The sequence below is a fragment of the Monodelphis domestica genome, chromosome 2 (assembly GCF_027887165.1).
Source record: "Monodelphis domestica isolate mMonDom1 chromosome 2, mMonDom1.pri, whole genome shotgun sequence".
In the NCBI taxonomy this organism is placed as follows: Eukaryota; Metazoa; Chordata; class Mammalia; order Didelphimorphia; family Didelphidae; genus Monodelphis; species Monodelphis domestica.
Window position 1 is genome coordinate 202,088,111 of NC_077228.1, and position 23,144 is coordinate 202,111,254.

At 40.6% G+C, this 23,144-nt stretch overlaps 1 protein-coding gene across 2 annotated transcripts in view; it reads left to right on the forward strand.

The window, feature by feature from the left end:
- KAT7 (lysine acetyltransferase 7) overlaps positions 1–22,721 on the forward strand; it is a 30,674-nt gene extending 7,953 nt beyond the window's left edge. Inside the window, 10 exon segments of one of the 2 annotated variants that reach the window (NM_001172362.1) lie at positions 2,051–2,140; positions 4,548–4,646; positions 6,608–6,718; positions 12,059–12,250; positions 15,215–15,304; positions 16,494–16,634; positions 17,445–17,538; positions 18,726–18,872; positions 19,647–19,753; positions 20,855–20,956. In NM_001172362.1, coding sequence (NP_001165833.1) covers positions 2,051–2,140; positions 4,548–4,646; positions 6,608–6,718; positions 12,059–12,250; positions 15,215–15,304; positions 16,494–16,634; positions 17,445–17,538; positions 18,726–18,872; positions 19,647–19,753; positions 20,855–20,956 — 1,173 coding nt within the window. 2 annotated transcript variants of the gene reach the window in all.
- The last annotated feature ends 423 nt before the right edge of the window (positions 22,722–23,144 follow it).

A 23,144-nucleotide genomic window follows, 5' to 3' on the forward strand; every position in this document is an offset into this window, starting at 1 on the left:
GAAAGAAGTTCCAGAATGAGCTATCACTAGAGGGGCCATGGCTCAGAAGTCCAGAAGAAAGTAGGAACAGGGCTTCTTCAGAGATAGAACTATCTCCTGTATTTTGTCTTTCTTTCACTAGTGCAAAGTATATTGCCTGAGATGTTTAATAAATGCCTGTTCAGTAACATGAGTTTTTTTTCCCTAAACCCTAACTTTCTGTTTTGGAATCAATGCTATGTATTGGTTCTAAGGCAGAAGAGTGGTAAGGGCTAGGCAGCAGGGATTGAGTGACTTTCTCAGGATCACATAGTTAAGAAGTGTATGAGGTCACATTTGAACCCAGGACCTTCCATCTCTAGTCCTGGCTTTTTATCCTTTAAGCCATCTAGCTGCCCCCTACATTTGAGTTTTTTAATAAAAACAACATACTTCTTTTCAGTTCCTCTGTTATGTGAGATCCACAGAGTGCTAGAGGAAACTTGTACTCTAACTTCTAACTCTGAAGCCTATTCTCTCTTCTGAATCTTTTGGTTGAGAAGGGCAAAAAGTCCTTTCCTACTACTACTCTTGACACATGTCAGTGTCCATTTTACTCTGAAGCCTATTTAGAAAGATGAGAATAGATCCACTGTTCTCTAGTTAAAAAGTTGACAAGAAGGTGGCTTTTCTGATTAAGGAGACATTAGATCCTTCCTTGTCTTGTGAAGATGGTAGCATTCCCTTAGACCCACTGTGCCCCTATTTAAAAATCAGACTGTACAGCTTGTATTCAGTGTGTTTCATAGAAGTCCAGCTCAGATATGCATGGAATCCCCATGGTAACATACCTAACAAGTAGTCAGCCAACCTATTTGAAGACCTTTAAAGAAGGGAAAACCATTACCTCTCAAGGCAACCCATTTCCTTTTGTACAAATCTCATTCTTGATCAAGTTTTTTGGTTTGTTTTTACCAACATCTTGCTTAACTTTGCCCATTTGCAGCTCCCACCCATGGCTCTACTGTCCACTCCTCTGGGGCCAAACTGAACAAGTCTAATTCCTCCATCACATGAAGGCCTTTAAATACTTGAAGACATCTGCCATGTTTCCCCTGTATCCTCCTTTCTTCCTCTAGGCTAGTGTGTTAGATGCCTTCAGCTATTACTTATATGACAAAGATCCAGGACTCATCAAGACTTAACAGTAATCTGATACCATAGACATGTTATATAAAAATATAAGGGAGGCAGAAGAGCCCAGTGGGAATGAATCCTGAATTTGGATTCAGAGGACTTGGTTTAGTCACCTGCTACCCATCCAATCATGGACAAACCCCTGTGGGCTTCAGTTCCTTCACCTATAAAATGAAAGGGTTGAGTTAGATGACCTGAGGTCCCTTGCAGTTCTAAATATGTGATCCTTTCTTTTGGGTGTTTTGCCAAAATTATTATGGGGGCAGAAAAGGCTATTTAGCAACATAACAAAATCTTCCCTGAAATATCTTATTCATTCTCTGATTCTTCTCCCCCCCCTCCCCCCCCATACTTCTCCCTGCCAGTCTATTCCAGATATTTTTGGCTCCTTCTATTGGAGGGAAAGTGAGGAGAAAATGGAAGAAAAAGTTTTATCTTTGAATTTTCATGGGGATATTTTTGTTCTTAATAAATGGATGTATACATAGGGTTCAGACTGGCTTAAGCAGGTGGCCACATTGTAAGGATCTTGGATTTTGGCTTTTTGTTTGAAAGGGCACTAGGCTGCCAGTGAGAGGACACAAATTTCCCATTGAATTTCCCAGTTAGCTGTGTGACCGTGCTCTATTCTCTGCTCTCACCTCTCTGGTCTTCGGCTCCTCTATCTGGAAAAGAAAAGAGGCATAACATTATCCAACAGATCTCACAGGCATCTGATGATGCTAAAATGAAATAATAGATGGGAAAACACTTTGAAAGTAAAAGTGTTCTGTAAATTTAGGGACCTAGTATTAAAATTTATTTTTCGACTTCAGATGATTTGTAGTCTGAACTTTGCCTAACGCCTACTCTCACCGTGTGCATAATGGTAGTTGGGGGTTTTTTTCCCTTCCAGGTAAGAGCACAGAGCAGGGATAAGCAGATAGAAGAGAGAATGCTCTCCCACAGGCAAGATGACAACAATAGGCATGCAACCAGGCACCAGGTGAGTGCCTTACTAGAGTAATGGCCACTCGTAATTTTGTGACAAATTTGAGGCCTCCTTCAGAGCTTACTATTTGCAGCTAGGTATGGGCCTTGATTATATTAGATGTAGTTCATATGTTTGATGAATAAGGTACTGCCCATATCCATCGCTTCCTATGTGCTCATATTTGATTGGCTTCCAACCCTTTGCTACAGATTTGTTTAAGAAATGTATAAACATTAGAAAGGGCTTTGTAAACTGTAAAGCACTGTATAAATGTCAGCTGTCAGCTCTCTACCTCACAAGGCAGTTGTGAGGAAAAACTACATTTTGCTGTAGAGAACAAGCCTCCAATTGTTTTTAACTTGTGATTATTTCATGACTGGTGGATTCCATGGGGTAGAAATATAATTCAGTTTTATAAAGGGTCTTAGAATTTAAAAGTACTTTATATGATCTCATTTGATTTGTACATAAACCTTATAGAGTAACTAATGCAGTAGTAGTATCCTAATTTTACAAATGAAAAAAGCAGGGATTTTTTATCAAACAATTCTGTTTAGAAATGGAAAACGGAGATATTTGTGCCTTCAAGGACCTTAAAGTTTTTTTAATGGAGATGAGACCTATACATAAATAATATCAATCAGAAAGTGATTAAATATAGAAGGAAATTAAAAAGCAGGGGCTAAAGTATTCCAAGGAGAGATGGATCACTTCTAACTGGAAGCATCAAAGAAGGTTTCACACAAGACATATATGAGTGACACTTTGAAGGAAGGGAAGGCTATCAATAAGTAAAGATGATTTGGGTCCTGGAAACGGACTGGGTAGGAAAATGTATGGGGCATTTGTTTCAGGCATGGGATCAGAGTATAAAAAAGGTATAGAGACTAGAGAGGAAAGTAAGTGATAGGGCCAAACAGCCCTGTGGGACTGAAGGATATAGTATAGGAGAGATACTAAAGGACACGCATCTAGGATGTATCAGAAACCAAATTTGAACACAGGCTCTCCTGACTAAAGGCCTGGAGCTCTATAACTGTGCCACTTAGCTGCCTCTAAGGGAGTAGTTTTAACCTTGAATGGGGAAGACCAGGTTAAAGAGTTTGTATTTTATTTACTATGTAAATAACATGAAGGTTTTTAAGTAGGGAAGTAAAATTATCAGCTCTATATATTAGTGAGATTAATCTGGTAAGTGGCATGAAGGATATACTGTTGAGGCAAGAGATTGGAAATAGGAAGACTAGTTAGACAGCTCTTACAGTCTGATAATGGTCTCAACTAGGATGGTTAAAAGCAGAAAGGAGGGAATGAATGCAAGAAATAATCAGGTAGATTTGACAAGATTAGATGAGGGAGAGTGAGAAGGGGGAAGAAGACAAGGATGACCCAGAAGTTTGTTTTTTTTTTAACCCTTCTGTCTTAGTATTAGTTCTTAAGACAGAGAGCAGTAAGGGCTAGGCAATAGTTAAGTGACTTTTCCAGGGTCCTGCAGCTAAGAAGTTTCTGAGGTTAAATTTGAACCCAGGTCCTCCCAACTCCAGGCCTGATTCCCTATCTACTGTGCTACTTACTTAGCTGGCCTCTCCCTGCTTTAAAAAAAATTTTTTTTTGATTGATTTTTAAACCCTTCCCTTCTGTCTTCATATCAGTTCTAAGAGAGTAGAGTGATGACCCAGAGTTTCTGAGTACAATTGTGATGAATCCAACAGATGCATGAAGTTAGAAGGGCATATTATGAATGGAAGATGGCATCTTTTGGGCATGTCCAGTTTGAAATGTCACTGGGATTAGAGAGAAGAATGAGCGCAGAGTTGGGGGAGGTAGCAGGACCAGCTGAGAGTAACATTGAAATCATGGGAAGGAAAGGTGATCATTTGATCATAGTTGGGAAGGAAATCTAGGATTGTTCTAAATGATAGGAAAGGGGAGGGGGGAGAGAGAATATGTGTATATGTATATATTTTTGTATCTCTTGGTAACTATGTGTGTGTGTCTCTGCATACAAGTGTATCCATATTGTGTATGCATACATGTGTGCACATGTGTCTGTGTGTGCATAAATGTGTGTCTGCATGTATATATGTGTGCACATGTGTTTATAGATGTGTCCCTGGACATATCTGTGAGTTTGTGTCTGCCTATACCTATGTGGGCATATGTGTATACTTGTGTGAATGCACAATACAATCTTTGTATACCTATGTGCATATGTATGTATGCCTGTATGTGTGTAAGTCTGTGTGCACATATACAGACTAGTTTTAACATTTGCTCCAGAGATCCACAAAGTAACAGTTCTGTACATAGTTGTTCCCTTGGTTGGCCACCCCCTCAGTGATTTCCATACGTTCATACTACAGTGGGACTCCAAATCTGAAGTTGCTCCTCTTGCTAGTTTCCTTCTCCTGCTTTGTAGGCACCAACAGAAAGGCAGCTTCGTTATAAGGAGAAGGTGGCTGAACTCAGGAAGAAAAGGAACTCTGGGCTGAGCAAAGAGCAGAAAGAGAAATATATGGTAAGATACTAAATACATGATTTTACCAAAATCTTGTGAGTTACATTTAATACCTTAGATGCTAGTGTTTCTTGCTTAATGTACTTCCTATTTGAAATTACCTAAAAGTATACTGATTAAAAGTTTACTGAAATTCAGCAGAAGTTACTATAATAACATGAAGGCTATTGAAGCAGTTTCCAGAAAGGTGAGTGGGACATTATATGAAAATGGTATTTGAGTGTTCTGAGTTGTGAATGATCAGCACAAAATCATTCCTGTCATTAAAAAAATAAAATCCTTTCCTGGCTCCATCATTCCCTCAAGCTGTCATCCTTTCTCTTCCTTTCACAGTGAAACTCTTTGAAAAGGGTGTCCCAACTCATTGCCATCATTTGTTCTCTCACTTGTTAGCACTTTGCAGTCTTTCTTCCCATCTCATCATTCCACTGAATTGACTCACTCCAAATTACCAGCAAACTCTTACACCAATTCTTAGGGCCTTTTTTCAGTCCTTTTTCTTCTTGGCTTCACTGCAGCTTTGGACACTGTTGACCACCTTTCCTGGATTCTCCCTTTCTAGGTTTTCATGACACTGCCCTCTCTTGGTTTTGCTTCTCAGTCTTCTTTGCCGGATCATCCCCAAGCTGTCCTCTAACCTCAAGTCTCTGTCCTAAGCCCCTTCTCTTTTACCTTTGTACTCTTTTGTCATCAGCTCCTATGAGTTCAGTGATCTCTGAATATGATTTTCAGCCTTAAACTCTCTCCTTAGTGCCATTCCCATAGCATTACCCACCCATTGGACATAAATATTCTAAGCATCTCATACTCAACAGTCCAAAATTCATTATTTCTTTCTTTCCCCAAAGTTCTTCTCCTTCTCCTCAATTCCCCATTTGGATTAAGAGCATCACCATCCTCTGGTCATCCAGGTACACTATCTAGGAGCCCTCATCAATTCCCACTTAACTTATCAGTTAAGATTTGATTCTACCTTTACAGCTGTCCCCACTTGAATGGTCATTTTTCTCCTCTCACATTTTTCTCTCTTTTCCAGTTCATCTTTTACCCAGCTGCCAAAGTGTTTTCTAAAGCCTAAGTCTGACCATGTCATCCCTACTAGAAAAACACTGTTTGGCCTCCATTTATCTTTAAGATCAGCTATAAATGGGGCAGCTAGGAAGCACAGTGGATAGAGCACTGAGCTTTTTTAAACCCTTACCTTCCAGCTTAGACTCAATACTGTGTATTGGTTCCAAGGCAAAAGAGTGGTAAGAGCTAGGCAATGGGGGTTAGTGACTTGCTCAAGGTCACACAGCTAAGAAGTGTCTGAGGCCCAATTTGAACCCAGGATCTCCAGGCCAGGCCTGGCTCTCAGTCTACTGAGCCACCAGGGTAAGTCTCTTAACTGTTTGCCTAGCCCTTCTCTTCTGCCTTACAATCTATTCTAAGTATTGATTCTAATGGTTTAAAAAAAAATGATCAAATGCAAACATCACACTTTGGCAGTTTAAAGCCCTTCACAGCCTGGCTCCATTCTTATTGTCAGTTATTCCCATATGTGTACTCTTTGGTCAAGCCAGATTAGCTTTCTTCCTGTATCTTTATATCTTCCTGTACTACACTCTTTCATCTCCTGTCTGTGTATCCTTGCACAGGTTCTCCTTCATGCTTGGGATATACTCCTTCCTCACCAGTGATCTTAGAATCCCTATTTCCCTTCAGAACTCAGCTCATGAACTATTTCTTACTTAAGGCCTTTCTTGATTCCCTCCCTCCTTCCCCTCCAGGCTGCCTCTGAATTTTACCCTCTCCAGAATCACTGAGGGTGACATAGTTAGCTTGTGGTGTTGGGTAACCAGGACCTTGAAAAAAATTTAAAGAAGTAAGATTATTTATGACTCTGGCACACATGATTGAGAATTTATGGATCCAAGTACTAGGAACCTGGAGATGTCATGCTATCACCTGCTGTTTCCTAGGAGCACAGACAGACTTATGGAAGCACTCGGGAACCTCTCCTAGAAAACTTGACCAGCGAGTATGACTTGGACCTTTTCCGAAGGGCACAAGCTCGAGCATCAGAGGATTTGGTGAGTCCTGAAACTCCTAGCAAGTCAAACAGCCACTTAGAGAAGGGTACTTAGAAAATTGGGAAGGCAGCTAGGTGGCTCAGTGGATAGAACACCAGGAATGGAGATGGGAGGTCCTGGGTTCAAATATGACCTCAGATACTTCCTAATTGTGTGACCCTGGATATGCCACTTAATCCTAATTGCCTAACCTACTTAATCCCTATTGCCTAACCCATACCAGGGTCCTGGATCACACAGTTAGGAAGTGGCTGAGACCAGAATTTAACAGGTCTTTCTGACTCCTGGACTGGTGCTTTATCTATCTATTACCTATCTGCCCCTCTTGCTTACTTTTCCACACTTGGGCATCTGGAAGCCAGTTCTGTCATGATAATCTTATAGTTATTGCTATAACTTTAGGAGTAGGAATATATCATAGGAGCATCACTGACTACAGTTGCTCAGTGGCACTTTCAGAACTTCCCATGATTTCTCCACTTTGTCACCAGACACTTTCATCTGTGTTTTCCTTTCTCCTTTCTCCATCCCCCAGACCCAGGGAATGAATGCTATTATGGTAATTTCCTCAACTAAGAATTGCCCATCTAGAGTTAAAAAGGGACCTTCAAAATGATCTAGATCAACTCTTTCATTCTACTGTTGAGGAATTTGAGACCCAGAGAGGCAAAATAATTTCTCCAGGGTCACATGGGTAGTAAAGAGCACTGGCTTTGGAGTTCAGATTATATCTGTGGCATTGATAGGCTTTGCAACCTTGGGAAATAAGTCACTTAGCTTCCATGAAACTCAGTTTCCTCATCTGTAAAATGAGGGGGTTAGAACAGATGGTCTTTGAGGGCCTTTGGACTCTCAATCTTTGAGTCTATGAACAAGGGGCAAAGCTCTGGACTGGGGGTTCCAAAGCCAACTTGTTCTACTCCACCACTTTGGCTCCAAGAACTTCTAAAAGTTAGGCTGCGACAGTGACGCCTAGTGGTAAGTTTTTCTAAAATGCTATCAAATGTTCGAAAAGTATTTTATAGGTGAGAAAATGGAGGCTCAAGGTTAAGAGATTTGTGTAAAGCCACATAGCTAGTTGCGAGCAAAGCAGGCATTTAAGACCATATCTCCTGATTCCAAGTCCAGTGCTCATTCTACTGTATCATTGCTACTATAGTCTAGCTGAAAAATTACTTGAGAACTTAAATAAAATGAATCCTTTCCCCAAGTTTGGCCTTAACATTTGATATATGGAATTTATTTAGGATGATGTGATTATAATTATATACAAAGATTTAATGTATATGTAAATATATTTTTGTGTTCACATATTTGTGTATATTTACATATAAATATATTTATATAATATTTATAGATTTATGATGTACTTAGAGCTGTTCTTGATATGGGGCAATGTGATTGGTATCTGGGCTTAGTCTCAAAGCTTTTCCCTTAACCTTTTTTTGGGGGGGGGGAAGACTTTATTCTAATCTCTGTCTACTAGTGCCTCAAGTTTTTAATTTATCTCATCATCTCAACATTAGGGTCATCTTACAGGAATGGAAGGGTCTTGCTATGGAAGAATTCGTTTTTGAATTCTAGTGTTTCTCCAAAATAAGGTTGAACCAAAGAAGGGGCTAGAGCTAACTTGCACTTTCTATTCCTCCAGGTTTGTTAGAACTTGGAGCTAGTTACTGGCTTAGAAGGCAATAAAATGCCATCCTAATGACTATAAAAAAATTAATTTCAGATTCCAGTTTTTTATCTGGAACAGGAATATTGCTCTAAATATCCTTGTGGTCACTAGCACTTTTCCTTTAATGACAATATGATTATTGAGAGTTTAAAGATAAGAGCATTGCTAATCCATATCTTTAGTGATGTCAAGTGCTTTCCTCCTGTTAATCTCAAACAGAAAAATATCCAAACTAAATATCCAAACTCTCAGACCAGCACATCAAAATATGGTACAAAAATGTCCCAAATTGAAGATATGTAAAGAAATACTTGGGGGTGTTGAGGGGGTACTAAACGTATATCTTTACTTCCCTTTCTTCCATAATGGAATAGGAGTATTTCTTGCTTGCTGCCTCACTGCAGAGAGACTGGGCCTCATAAGTTAGGAATGCCACTAATAGAAAGAAATCCAGTGTTCTGAATAGAAGCAATTTTGGAGGATCAAAACATTGGTTATGATTTACTTTTTGTTAATAGGGTTGATTTAATTATGTGTGTCACTAATAATACCATATCAAGATAGAGTAGGGAAGGAGGAATTTCTGTTGGGGAACTTCCTAGGTGACAGTTAATTCTTTAATTCATTTCCTCAAACTAATTTTGGCTTGAAACACTGTTAGGCTTGACATGTATTGAAAGAACTTGTAAATGTTGGTTTGAATTTATGGAATATTTTCAGAATAAAGGATATCCTAGATATTTAAAAAACAAAATACAGGTGATTAAGCTTTTTTTAAAAATTGTTTATTTTTCAGTTACATGTAGAAACAGTTTTTAACAATTGTTTTCTGACATTTTAAGATTCAGATTTTCTCCTTTTCCTCAAGGTAGTCACTTGATATAGGTTATACCAATACTTTCATGTAATACATATTTCCATTTTGTTCATGTTGTGATAGAAGATACATATCATGCATAACAATAAAAATAGGAGATTAAGCTGAATACCCCAGATAGCCACACATAAGTATTTGATAGATAAATTTCACATTTAATATTTGAGAGAGGAAGATAATGCTAACATTATAATTTTTCTCACAGAACCACTATTCTTAGCATGAAAAATCAAGTATTTCTCAGAATATAATTTGGGAAAATCTTGCTTTCACTAGATTAAAACATCAACAAACCACATTTTGGAATTTAGACAATCCTTGGCTTATATATACTTATGTTCCTGTCATCTGACTGCTTGGCCACAGGAAATATCTTTGCTTTCCTGCTGATTTTTTTTTCCTTTCCCTTCTGTTGGCTCATGGCTGAGACCATAGATTCCTACTTTTCTACTCCCCTAACACATGCAAATTAATTGTTGTATTTTGTTTTCTTGATTGTTACTTCAAACTGGGTGAGGTATACCAATATGTATACAGTGTTAGAAGGCAGAAGAAAAGAGGAATGAGCTTAGTGGTAAACCCCCAAGACATCATTTGTTCCTGTCTTTCTCCCCAACCTCCATTTTCTACCTTATAACTCCAAGGAGGGCATATCATATATTTCAGCCTAGTTTCCACCTTTCCTAGAAAGAAATATGTAGGTTGACTTGAGTTTGTTCTCTCTCTGTTCTCTGCTATCTCTCATTTCCTGTCATTACTAGAAGTAAAATTAATCAGGCCTGGAGACAGGAGGTTGTGGGTTTAAATTTGACCTCAGGCACTCCTAGCTGTGTGACCCTGGTCAAGTCACTTAACTCCTATTACTCTAACCCTTACTGCTCTTCTCCCTTGGAACCAATACTTAGTATTGTTTCAATTCTAAGATACAAGGTAAGGGTTTAAAAAAGATACTAATGTTTTTAGGACAATACTATATCTGATGTATATTTTGCATTTTGGCCCATATATTTCTGTAGGAAAATGGCTTCTCTAGTTTCTATAGTGACAAATTTACCTACAATCTTTTGGAACACAACCCTTTTGCAAGTTGGAGACCGTATAATTTCAAAATGTATTACATTCTTCTCTATATTAAATTATTGTTGGTATTTTTTCCTAAATGTCATGGATTTTATGAACCATCAAAACTGTGCATGCCCAGTGGTACCTTGGGGGTTGGGGTGGGAGGCAGTATTGCATAGGATTGCTTGTCCCTGAATAGAGTGCCCTCAGATATCTGTGTCTCTGTGAACTGGTCTGTTTCCCTTGGTGCTGCAGGGACCATAGGTGTGTAGGACTTTAGTTTTATGTTTAAGTGGTCCCAAACTACATTACTATGTAACGGTGTATTGGTGTTTTCCTTTTTCTTCTGTCTTGATCATCTCTTGTTCATTCTTTTTGCAGTCAGCAGGTCTGTTTGTTATTGCCCTAGTGACATTGATTATCTGAATACTTCTGCTATAGCCTGCTACTTCTGCTCTTGATCATATTCTTCCCTTTTGGCATCAGTGTAACTTGTTTTGCTTGTCTTAGACTTGCCCAGGGTCACAGAGCTGGGAAGAATCTGAGACCATATTTGAACCCAGATCTTCCCAATTCCAGACCTAGTACTCTATCCACTTTGCTGCCTACCTGCCCTATTGTAACTTGTTTTTTGAGTATATCAACCATTACTATTCAGCTCAGCATAAATTAATATGAAAAGAGATTTTTTAAAAATCAGACATTATTTGGTGCCATTAGTAGTTGGAATTTGAAACCATTAAAAAAAACTTTCTATAAGAATTTTATTGAAATTTTACTTAAAAAAGTGAAAGGTTCTGATACTGCAGAAAGTATAAGAACCACTGGTCTAGCAGATAATCCTGGAAGACTGGTAAAATATTAGTGAGGGAGAAATAACAGATTGAAATAGCAGACCTTAAATTGTTGGAGGAAAGGTACTAATGTTTTAAGAGGACCTCCTCTCTAGGGATGGAACTTCCCTGGCTGGTTCCCCTTTTACTTCCTTTGCTTTCCTTTTGACTATCAGATGGATAGACCTAGAGTTATTTTTATAACCAACTCTTAGCTAGAGTGGGGATGGTGTAAGGGGAGATGGAGTTAATTCAATAGCAAAGAATCCAGAATCATTTTTGGTTCTGTACTATAGTATATGATCTTTTAGAGAAGCTAGGTGGCATTGTGGAGAGAGTGCTGGGTCTGAAGTCAGCTGGCCTGAGTTCAAACCTAGCCTCTGATCCTTACAAACTATATGACCCTGGACAAATTACTTAACTTCTGTTTGCCTCAGGTTCCTTAACTATAAAATGGGGATCCTGGAGAAGGCAATGACAAGACACTCAGTGTCTTTGCCTAAAAACTCCCCTCCCCCCCAAAAATGGGTTGGATGTGACATAAAAAGAAAAAAGGGATATTTTAGTCATTGTTCTTCCTTTCATATTTCATTTTGGTTCAAGCTAATGAGACTTTTCATTCTGATGGCTAAAGAATGCCAGTTTGAAATTAAATTCTTGTAGTAACAAAGATGATAGTCACGAGTGATATAATAAGTCATTTTTGTTCATATCAGTGAATCTGTTTCTGCATACACATTTCTGGAAGCTGGGGAGGATGGGTGCTAGCTTGGTACACATATAGCATGGGCACAGTGTTGGGATGTTCAGTTAGGAGGTTATGGGTTTTAGGTTATTGATGATGATGACAAATTTCAATCTTCTGACTTTTGTTTATTTGCTTAAAATAGGAGAAGTTGCGACTACAAGGCCAAATCACAGAGGGCAGCAACATGATTAAAACTATTGCCTTTGGCCGGTATGAGTTAGATACTTGGTATCACTCACCCTACCCTGAAGAGTATGCACGCCTGGGACGGCTCTACATGTGCGAATTCTGTCTCAAATACATGAAGAGCCAAACAATACTTCGTCGACACATGGTAAGCTTCTTTTACAATCACTGTGTGTGCTTTGGTTGTGGTTTCCAAGGAATTTATTGTGGGCAGCAAATGCATTAGAGCCAGGTTTAAATTACTTATGCTAATATGAGGTCTAGATATTTGAAATCTATAGATAACATATAGCTAATATGGCCTCAGTAGTAGTTTGTTAATTGTTTTTAAACCTTTACTTTCTGTCTTCTTATCAATCCTAAGACAGGGTTGAGTGACTTGTCCAAGATCACATAATTAGAAAGTATTTGAGGCCAGATTTGAACCCAGGTCCTCGTGACTCCAGGCCTGGTGCTCTATCCTCTCCACCGCCTAGCTGCCCCATCAGAGCTAGGTTAATTCCAACCCAGGAGTTTGCAGTTTGTGACATGGTTGTCACTGAGCAGTACCTGAGAAAGCTGGTTCTTTTCTCCTCAAGTCTACACTTAGTTATTTTCCTTTCCTTTTGCTGATCTAATTTTTTCCTTTTTTTTCCCCACACACACAGGCATATGGCATCTAGCAGAATTTTTTGGCCCAGTTAGAGGCCTAAATAGTTTTCACCCATATTTATAATAACTAACATGTTCTTTATGGCTTGTAAAGCACTTCACACATTATTTCACTTGTGTCTTCACAGCAACCCTGAGAGGTGGTTGCTTTTATTATTCTCATTTTACAGATAAGGAAACTAAGGACTTGAAGCTAAGTGACCTGTTTGGGATATCTTATATACTTCATTAAGAATCTGAGGCAGGATTCAAACTCAAAAGTCTTCCTGACTCCAAGTCCAGTGTTCTCCAGTTTTGCTAATCTACTTGGCAAGTGTCTGCATGCACCATGGCATGGCACTTGAAGCATATTTGTCTTCCAGGTCTATTGTTCACACAGAGATGAATATAAAAGCTGGATCAGATTGTGGTAAAACTGAAGTCAGCATGATGCATTTTAATCTCCCCTGCCACATTTTATGTATCTCTCTCCCTTTCAAAATAAAGGATTTGATACCATTTATATTTTGACTGAATATCTTAACTGTCAGGTATCTGCATTTTTGAACTTCTCATCTTTAATTCCAGGACAGTCTTTGGAAAGATATTTTAAAACATTTTTATTGCTACATTTTGTTTTGACACATCTATCATTTCCTAATATCCTATCCTCCCATACTTTGCCTACAAAAAAAACTCAAGGCCCTACAGCAATTGCAATTGATAGCTTGGATAACACTTTTAAAGGAATTTCCAGCAATGCAAGGAATTGTAGTTTTGTTTGAGGAGTCTCTTGTTCCTGACATTTTGCTATGCCTTTATTTTGTTCTAAAGATAAATCCATTTTATGCAATTTAGTGTCTCATGGGTGGGAGAAGGAGGTTGGTTAGGGTGGGCAGTGCCCTCCTTGAACTTTAACATTTCTCATCTGCCCCTAAAACACTCTCAGGTGCTAGAGGGCCAGCCTTTTTCTCATGATATTCTTCCTTTACCTTCTCTTTCTTGAGCCATCACCAGTGGTCGACTTCTTTTCATCCTTCCCCCATCCTTCTTCAATATGTTGATAAAATTATGGTCCCTTTCTCCTCCCTAGCTGTTGATAGTAATCCACAGTCTCCTGATTTAGTTCTTGTAGAAGAGGGAAGTCTTGACAGTAGCCTACAAGGATATATGAGCAAAATGGAAGCAGGGTGGTTCAGTGGATAGAGAGACAGGCCTGGCATCAGGAGGACCTGGATTCATTCGGCTTCAGTCATTTCCTAGCTATGTGACCCTGAGCAAGTCACTTAACTCCCATTTGGCTAGCCCTTGCTCTTTTGTTTTAGAGTTGTTACTAAGGCAGAAAGTAAGAGGGGGGAGGGGGAGAGAAAAAAAAAGATATACAAGGAGAAGTAACCTTGGGTTTTGAACCAGAATATTAGAGCTAGAAGAGACATTAGATGTCATTTAGGCCAAGTCCCTTCATTTTATAATTGAAGAATACAAGGAAACAGTTATGACTTTTACCAGAGTCATACAGCTAGAAGGTAACCTATCTCCTAGTCCAGTATTCTTTCCTCTGTCTCATGCTACACAGCAAAAGGCCCAGTTGTGCCCAACTGTATGTCCTGGGCATGGTACTTATCTTCTATTTGCCTCGGGTTCCTTTATTATAAAATGGGGACCCTGGAGAAGGAAATGGCAAACCACTCAGTGTTTGGGCACAGTGTATTGTTTTGCAGAAGGAATCCCTTTTTCTTTTTTAACAATAAACTCCTCTACAATATTTTCCAATGGAATTGAATTTTAATAAATTCTATTTGCATGTAGCCTTTTATACCAACATTTATGGTACCCAAACCAGTTAGCAGTGGAGTTGAATGTTAGACTCAGGATAAGAAATGAGGCAGCTAGTGCCCCCTAGTGGTCAAGGACATTCCCAAATCTCCATTTCCAAACTGATTTCCAAGCATAGGATTGTCAGTATTTTTTGAGAGCTAGAGAAGAACTTGCTTTTAATTCTTTATGTAGGCAAGGATGGTTCTTTTCTCTTAGTAATCATATTATTATGTTACGTTCTTCACTGAAAAATGGGGAATCTGTCTACTCAGGTGGGGATGGGAAATTGCTGGTGAAGGTGATAGTAAAGTACTTGGCAGCTTTAAAGTGCCGGAGATAAGCTGCTTATGCATTTCCTATTGGCAGGAGGGATTTTATATTATTGTGGGGTATTTATCTGGCTTTTACGTAGTGGATGATTTTAATCTTCTGTGATGAAACAGTGCCAGAAATTAAGCCAGAAAGCTTAGTTGATGCTGCAGCAACTGCAGAAGCTGTTACTTTAGAAAAAAGCTCTTTGTTTTGTGGGACAGTCAATGTCCTCCCTAAGTGTATCAAACTGCCTTCCAGCCTCAAGTCTCAGTCAGATCAACTAATCAGCCTTAGTGTTCCTTTAAATCTTGAGTGGCAATGTATTTCTGATGTGAATTTTCTTTTCTTATAGGCAAAATGTGTATGGAAACATCCCCCAGGGGATGAGATTTATCGTAAAGGCTCCATTTCTGTGTTTGAAGTTGATGGCAAAAAGAACAAGGTAATAAGAAGGCATGACTGACCCGGAAACAGAGATGGTGTAGAGAAGAAATTCTAATATTCTAACTCTCCCCTTGGGAACCAAATAATATTCTCTTAAAATTAGACCTCACTAAAGACTAGCAAGGAAGGTAAACCCACTTTAGTTATTTGAGAACTAAATTGCCTAGCCCATACTTCTCTTCTGCTTTGGAAATGATACTTAGTATTAATTCTAAGGCTTCATGAGGTAAGGTTTAAAAAAGAAAGTATATGCAAAATAGATCCAGGATAGCTAGTGAAGGAAGACATTAGCAGTTGGGGGGTAAAAGATTGAAAAAAAGCTTTCTTTAGAGGATGGTGTCTTGAGTTGTATCTTTAAGGAAGTGAGAGATTCTGTGAGGAAAAGGTCTAAGCATGTATGATGACCAATGCAAAGGCCTGGAGATGAAGAACAAAGAAAGCCCAGCTTTTGGCTAGAGTGTAGGAAAGATAGGTTGGGAAGGGCTTTAAAAGTCAAAGAGGAGTTTATATTGAAAGACAACTGGAGATTGTTGAGTAAGGAGGGTATGGGACTAGTTCTGTGATTAAGGAGTATCTCTTTGATAGCAGTGAGAAGGATGGATTGACCCAAGAGGACTTGAGGCAGGGGGGCCATTACAGGAATCCAAGAGGCAATAAATGGGAGGCCATTGCAGTAATCCAAGTGAGAGGGAATGAGAACCTGAACAAACATGGTGGCCACTTGAGGAAAGAACCAGTTGGCTGCTAAAGACGTTGTAGAGGTGGAAATGAGAAGAGATTGGATTTGTGGGGTGAGTGAAGAGTTAAGAAGACCATCCATGTTGGTAGAGAGATGGTTTCATTGAGGTAAAATTAATTAATTCTATTCTGATTATATTGAGTGTGGGATGTGTAGCTCCTATGAAATATCCTATGGGCAGTTGGAACTGTGGGACTATAAATTCAGAAGATAGACTGGGGCTGAATGTACAGGTCTCTTTTGTGATACTGTCCCTATCCTGTGACTCTTCCCCTCCCCAACATATTGATCATACTTTGGACCTTCCTCTTCCTTTAATAACAGCTCCTTCCCAACCAGAATGCCTGACATACCTTTCTGTTTCATTAGGCTTAACTGATGAGTTTTAGTTTCAATCCTAAACCCGATAGCCTCTGAACCAATCCCTATTATTTCTTTCTGTTTTCAGATATATTGCCAGAACCTCTGTCTGCTGGCCAAGCTCTTCCTGGACCATAAGACACTATATTATGACGTGGAGCCCTTCCTCTTCTATGTCATGACAGAAGCTGACAATACTGGCTGTCACCTGATTGGGTACTTCTCCAAGGTTAGGAGTATTTATTATGTGGCATGAATTATGCATCTAGTTACTGGGAGGGGGTATCTGATGCTAACCATGTATTACTTACTAAATCTTGGAATTGTGGAACTCTCATGATCTGTTGAAGTTCTTCCTATACATACCAAAGGTGTCTGATAAAAATGTGTACTTCTTCATTAAAACTCCCATTCCCTCATTTTAGGGTGTGCTTGCCAGGGCTTTTAATTGGTAATTAATAAGTACATCTCTCTGTGGGGTGGGAGTTAGGGGGAGGGAACATCTCTTCAATCTTTGCTCTCTCTGTGGTCTTAGCTTGGAAGTACCTATCCAGCTTTGAGCTGGTCTTCCTGAAAGTCTTATCTGTGATAGTGTCATTGTTTCCTTAGAAAGCACAAGCCGAATGCAGCCTTAAAACATTTGGATTTCCCAGCTCCAAGGGAAATCCAGGCTGTAGGGATTATTGTCTGTATTGCCCTCTCCCTAGTAGACTGTTTCCTTTTGAAACTACTCTTTAATGAGATTAGTTGGCTGACTCATCAGTCTGCATGGCTTTACCCCCACTCACTACATGATTCAAAAGGGCCAGAGTCAGCCCTTTTGTGATGATGGAGCTGAAGCCTTAAGTCTCCAAGCCCTGGAAACCCCTGGATTAATAGCTTGGGTCATCATGGAATGGGTAAGCCACCTAGCTGGGTAACTCATTCCTCCTTGCTGGTGAACATGTTTCCCTCATGCATCTGGCATGGCACACTTGAGTCAACTTGCTGACTCCGTTAGTTCTAAACTTATGTGACATACATTTTCTCTCGATTTCAGGAAAAGAATTCCTTCCTCAATTATAATGTTTCCTGCATCCTCACCATGCCTCAGTATATGCGACAAGGTTATGGCAAGATGCTCATTGACTTCAGTAAGTATGTTTGTGTATGAATATGTGTTGCTGGGATTGTTGTAGCACTGAAGTGTCAGGGCAGCATAGCACATATTGAGTACTTACTCTGTTGAGAACCTGGCCTGACAGAGGTGGGGGGGGGGCAATAAAAGAAAAACCAAAGGCTAGAGGAGACAGGGATCATAGGATTTAGAGCCAGAAGAGACTTTTGAGAGCATCTTTTCCAACCCTCTCAGCTTCGGTACTATTTTCGGGGTCTTCCCAATGTGATAGAAACAGGAGACACACACAGGAGATTTAAAATAGGAACCGTCCATTTGGAGAGATTTCTATGGTGTCTAGTTATTTGGTGAACACTTGATGCTCAAAAGTAGGAAAGGCAGGAATATTGGGAGAATATTCTATCAAGAATATTTGCCGACACGTGTGATACCCAGGGGAATCGCGCATCGGCTGTGGGGGGGGGGGGGGGGAAGGAAAAGAAAATTATCTTTGTTTCCAATGAATAATGTTTGAAAATGACCAAATAAAATAATGTTTAAAAGGAAAAAAAATTAAAAAAAAAGAATATTTGCCATCACCTGTTTTCTGAGGACATTGCTTTAGGATCAACCTTCATAGGCATTCATGCAATGAAACCTTTTTTAAGGTAGCTGATTAAGGGTCTTTGCTATTTTGACAATAAAAGCCAATGTTTATATAGTACTTTAAGAGTTCATAGAATACTTTATGTATATTATCTTATTTGATACAACAATGTTCTGAGGTAAGTGCTATTATTAACCCCATTTTATAGTTTTAGAAACAAATCTGAAAGTTGTTGAGACGAGAGATAACAGATGACTTCTCTAGGGTCATGCAGCTAATAGTGCTCTGGTGAGGCAATAGTGGTTTTTTTGCCTTCTGTAACTCTTTAGTGTATAACACTCAGTGCCCAACGGGTGATTTTTTGGGGGGTCAAAAATGTAGTTACCTGTAATTGGCTAACCAGGGCCTGACTAATAAGCTTGATTATTTTCCCCCTTCTCAAGTGGAATGCTCAGAAAGGTGTTTTCTTCCCCTTCTCCACCTGGGAAGGGTGGGGTGAATGTGACGGTATTTATTCATAAATTTGTTCTATGGCATCATATTGTCTCTTGGTTTTCCCACTGGGGAATTCAGGTCTAGAGAGAGTCAGTCAATGCATATTTTGCTTTCCTTGGCAGGTTATTTGCTTTCCAAAGTAGAAGAAAAGGTTGGCTCCCCTGAGCGCCCACTGTCTGATTTGGGCCTTATCAGCTACCGGAGTTACTGGAAAGAAGTGCTGCTTCGATATTTGCATAATTTTCAAGGCAAAGAAATTTCTATAAAAGGTAGGCTTCTGGAATGTGGTGTTCTAGGGCATCAGAGGTCAGGGACTTTACTACAACAGAGGTGTCTTTATCCAGTTGGGGGATGACCTTTGGAAGATCATGAAATCCTCTGTTCATGAGTCTCACTTAAAATGAGGAAGGTGAAGTATGCCCCAAAGTACTATAGGAGCTTAGCTTTAGAGCCACAAGGAACCTTAGAAGCCATTTAGATCAGCCTCCATCTAGGCCCTGAGAGGTTGCTTGGTGCCACACATGAATGTTTAGGTTCATAAATTTGCAAAGTTGCTAAAGGCCAACATTTTGAATTCCTTGTTAAGGTTATTGGGTTGCATGAGCTGCTTTTCCACATCTGGCTGGCTAGCCATCTATGCCCATCATCCTTGCAAAGCCTCCATAAGATAGATTTTCTTCCTGTTCAGATCTGCTAGTACAGTATTCTGGAGCACTAAACTCTTTGAACTTTATGCAAGTTATGATGACAAGTACAGCATGGTAGCCCCCAGACAGTGATGCTAAAGGGAGATGCTTCTTTTGTTCCCTTTCAGTTGTAGCCCCCTCCTTCCTGTGCCAGCTTTCAGAATTCCCTTGAAGGCCACACCTTTCTATTCTTTAGGTATATCGGGATTAGGCCAATATTAGGATTAAACACAAAAGGCAGGATTCTGAATCCAGTTGAATTTCATTTGAGGAGTAAGGAAGGGAGAAGCCTGGTGGGTGATAATAATGGTCCTCTGCTCTCTGAGCTCATGTCCTTGATGGGACCTTGCATTACAGAAATCAGCCAGGAGACTGCTGTGAACCCTGTGGACATTGTTAGTACCCTGCAGGCCCTTCAGATGCTCAAGTACTGGAAAGGGAAACACCTGGTTCTAAAGAGACAGGTAAGATGTTTTTTACCTGCTTAGGTGGGGAGCAGTCTGTCTTGGAATTCAGTGGAACAAGGTATGGCATTTTACCAGATAATACCCAGACTTGCCTTTAGGAGAGAGAGAGAAATTCTTTCAGTTTTAATTTCCTTAGCTTACTATGTTGTTATTGACTCATTTTTGTTGTGTTCAATTCTTTGACCCCATTTGGGGTTTTCTTGGCAAACATACTGGAGTGGTTTGCCATTTCTTTCTCCAGCTTATCTGATTGATGAGGAAACTGAGGCAGGCAGGGTTAAGTGACTTGCCCAGGGTCACCTCACTAGTTAATATCTGAGGTCAGATTTGAACTCAAGAAAAGGAATCTTCATGATTCTAAGACCAGTGTTCTATCCACTGTGCCACCTAGATGCCCTTTCTGCTTACTGTAGCTCTTGCCTTTTGCCTCCTCCCTTAAGTTGGTCTTCATTCCCAGTATTTTTTTGTTAGACCCTTCTCTGTGTTGGCCAGTATGAGCTATGTAGCTCTAGACTGTGCTCTGCAAAAATTTCTGTTTCACAGGGAGAGTAAACTTTGTTGTTGGGAGATGAGCTGTTTTGAGAAAGGAATCTCTGCCACGCAACCTGGGGTTCTTAGAGATGGTTTTGATTCTTTCAGGGGCTATTTGCTCTCCTTTATCCATATCTCTAATTTAGGATGAAAGAGAGGTGACTGATTTTTTTCTGTCTCCAGTGAGGACAGAACATGAAAAAAAGGTTTCAAATTTTAACTGGAGAGAATCTAATTCTACTTAAAGTGGATTTAAACTTTTTATCTCCTCAAGTTTTGAATAGCCTTTGGAATGAGAAAGGGAGGTGGTCAGAAGACCCAGGTTCTTGTTCTGCTTTCCTCTATTAGTGATGAGCTGTGTGATCCTGGGCAAATTTCTTAACTTCTGTGAACCTTTTGCCTTTTTCGTAAGTGAGGATAAATACTAAATACTGACCCCATAGAGTTGTGAAAGCACTTTCAGAAACCACCTCTAAAAGGATGATGCTTTGCACTGAGGCGTCTGTGGGCATTATGTGTGGGAAACCACCCAGATGAACCTGTCTTACTGCTCTATGTTTCTCTCAGGATTTGATCGATGAATGGATAGCCAAAGAGGCAAAGAGATCCAATACCAATAAGACCATGGATCCCAGCTGTTTGAAATGGACCCCTCCCAAAGGAACTTAAACTGGCTGTGGATCCTTGAGCCAGCGAACCCCCGCAGTAGGAAGCACCCTTGGGATCTGTCTGTCCATTTCTGTTGCTGTTGTGATTGGCATGTACAGTATCCTTTGGGAAGGCCATTCCCCCTTGGGACTGTCCTGGCTCCAACCCTTTGTGTAAACTGCAGACGCTGGTTCTGAGGAACTATTGTTTCGGCCTCAGTGAGGTTGCCTGGAATGCATCTGTATTGGACTCTTGAAGCTCCCACACAAGCACTGACCCAAGGAGTTCGGATGTGGTACTGTACCTGTCCAGTCACTGGTTCTCCCCTCATGTTTCAAGCCCCACACGGTTGTGTTGTGTCCTTTAAAACTGCCTGTACTAGTGTTCCTTCAAGTTGCAGAGCAGGATCACTCCTGTTCCCTTTTGAACCCCGGTTATTTACACTTGACAGTTCCCCAGGTCTCTTTCAGAGGGGCAGGAAGGAGGCAAAGATGTAGAGTATGGGGAAGAGGGCTGGGGTTAAGCCACATTGTATTTTCACCCCATTTTTTGACCTTCTTAGCTCTCTCGTTTTGATTTAAGGACTTCTAACACACTCTCACTTGCCACCCCTTTAAAAAAGAATCTCTATTAGGCTGACCAGGGTCAGGGGTCAATTTAAGTGCCAGTGTAGTGGAGTTTGGGGTAGAGAGGAAGACGAGTTAAGCGGCGCATGGAGATTTTTGTGCTCTACTTTGGGACCACTTCCAGGGAGGGCTTCTTGTTTTGATGGAGGGGAGGGAACACTGGCTTCCCTGCCACACTGTTGGGGCAGTTCCCTGGAACCAAGAGCAGAAATGACAGCCTTTCTTTCTAGGCCTTGCCTCTTCTACACTGGCAGTCACCTGAGACCATTTTCAGTGTTCATTCTTCACGTTGTGTCTTAGCTTATTATTCTTTGTATTCTGGATGGCTCTCTCCACCGGCACCTGTGCCCTGTGAAGCCCTTTGCCCTTCTTTGCAGGGTCATAGCACATGCTGGTGGGAGCACATGCTGGTGGGAGCACGTGCAAAATGCCTTTACTTTTGCCCTGGTTGCATTGACCTTGTCTCAGCAGCCAGAGGAGGAGGAGGAGGAAGAGACTGAACAATCATCTGGCGGCCACCACTGTCATGGCTGCGCAAGTCAAAGTAATAGCAGCCACCACCACCCCCAACCCCAATATGGCTAGTTTGCTCCTCTGGCAGCAGCTGCCCCCGCCCCTGAGAACAAGAGCTTTTACCCCTTCTTTGCCCCTAGCTCCCCCTTCCCTGCTCTTTCTGGTCTACAGTTCACTTCTGGTTTTGATGTTGTTAAAGTGATTTGGGGAGGGAATGAGCCACTCTGGCTCCCTCCTCGCCAGTCTCCATATGTGCTCTCTATCTCTGAGCAGCCTTTGATGTTTGCCAGGTCACCCCTGCCAGCCTGCTCTCCTGCAATACTGTTGTCTTGGTGTGGAGCCCTTACCACAAGCCCTAACCTGTGGTCAGTCGTGCCTTGCTCCTGTCACTTCTATACACTATTTATAATCACCGTGGGTTTGTGGGGAGCTGGTTTCAAGCATGCTCAGTGGCGGCTCCCCTCCTTTTCCTCCCATCCCCAAGCTTCTGTGTCACTGTTGAATGGCGATTACAGAAGCAAACTGGCTGGGGATTTTCTCCTGCGGGGTAGAAGCCTTTCTTACACAGAAGCTGAACCCTTTTCCAGATGTGGTAGAATGTGCTGTTCTGTATCTATTTCTCAATAAAGCATGTTCTCTGCTCAAAAGTCCTGTTTCTTGCTGAGGCTTTCATATGGGCTGGATTGAGGTAATAAAATTATGTGGTGTTTTTTTGTTTGTTTTTAAACCCTTACGCTCCATCTTAGAGTCAATACTAAGTATAATTTCCAAGGCCAAAGAGTGAGCGGTAAGAGCTAAGCAATTGGAGTTGAGTGACTTGCCCAGGGTCCAGTTAGAAAGTGGCTGAGATGAGATTTGAACCCAGGACCTCCCATCTCTAGGACTGGCTTTCTTCACTGAGCCTCTCAGCTGCCCCTTATGTATTCTTTAGCTATTGAGGATGCCACTGCTTGGTTCTGTTGGTTAGAATATAAACTTTATTTAAACTGTTATCCTGTCTTAGAATCCAGTGGTAAGAGGGGCAGCTGGTGGCCTAGTAGATTGAGAGCCAGGACTAGAGATGGGAGATT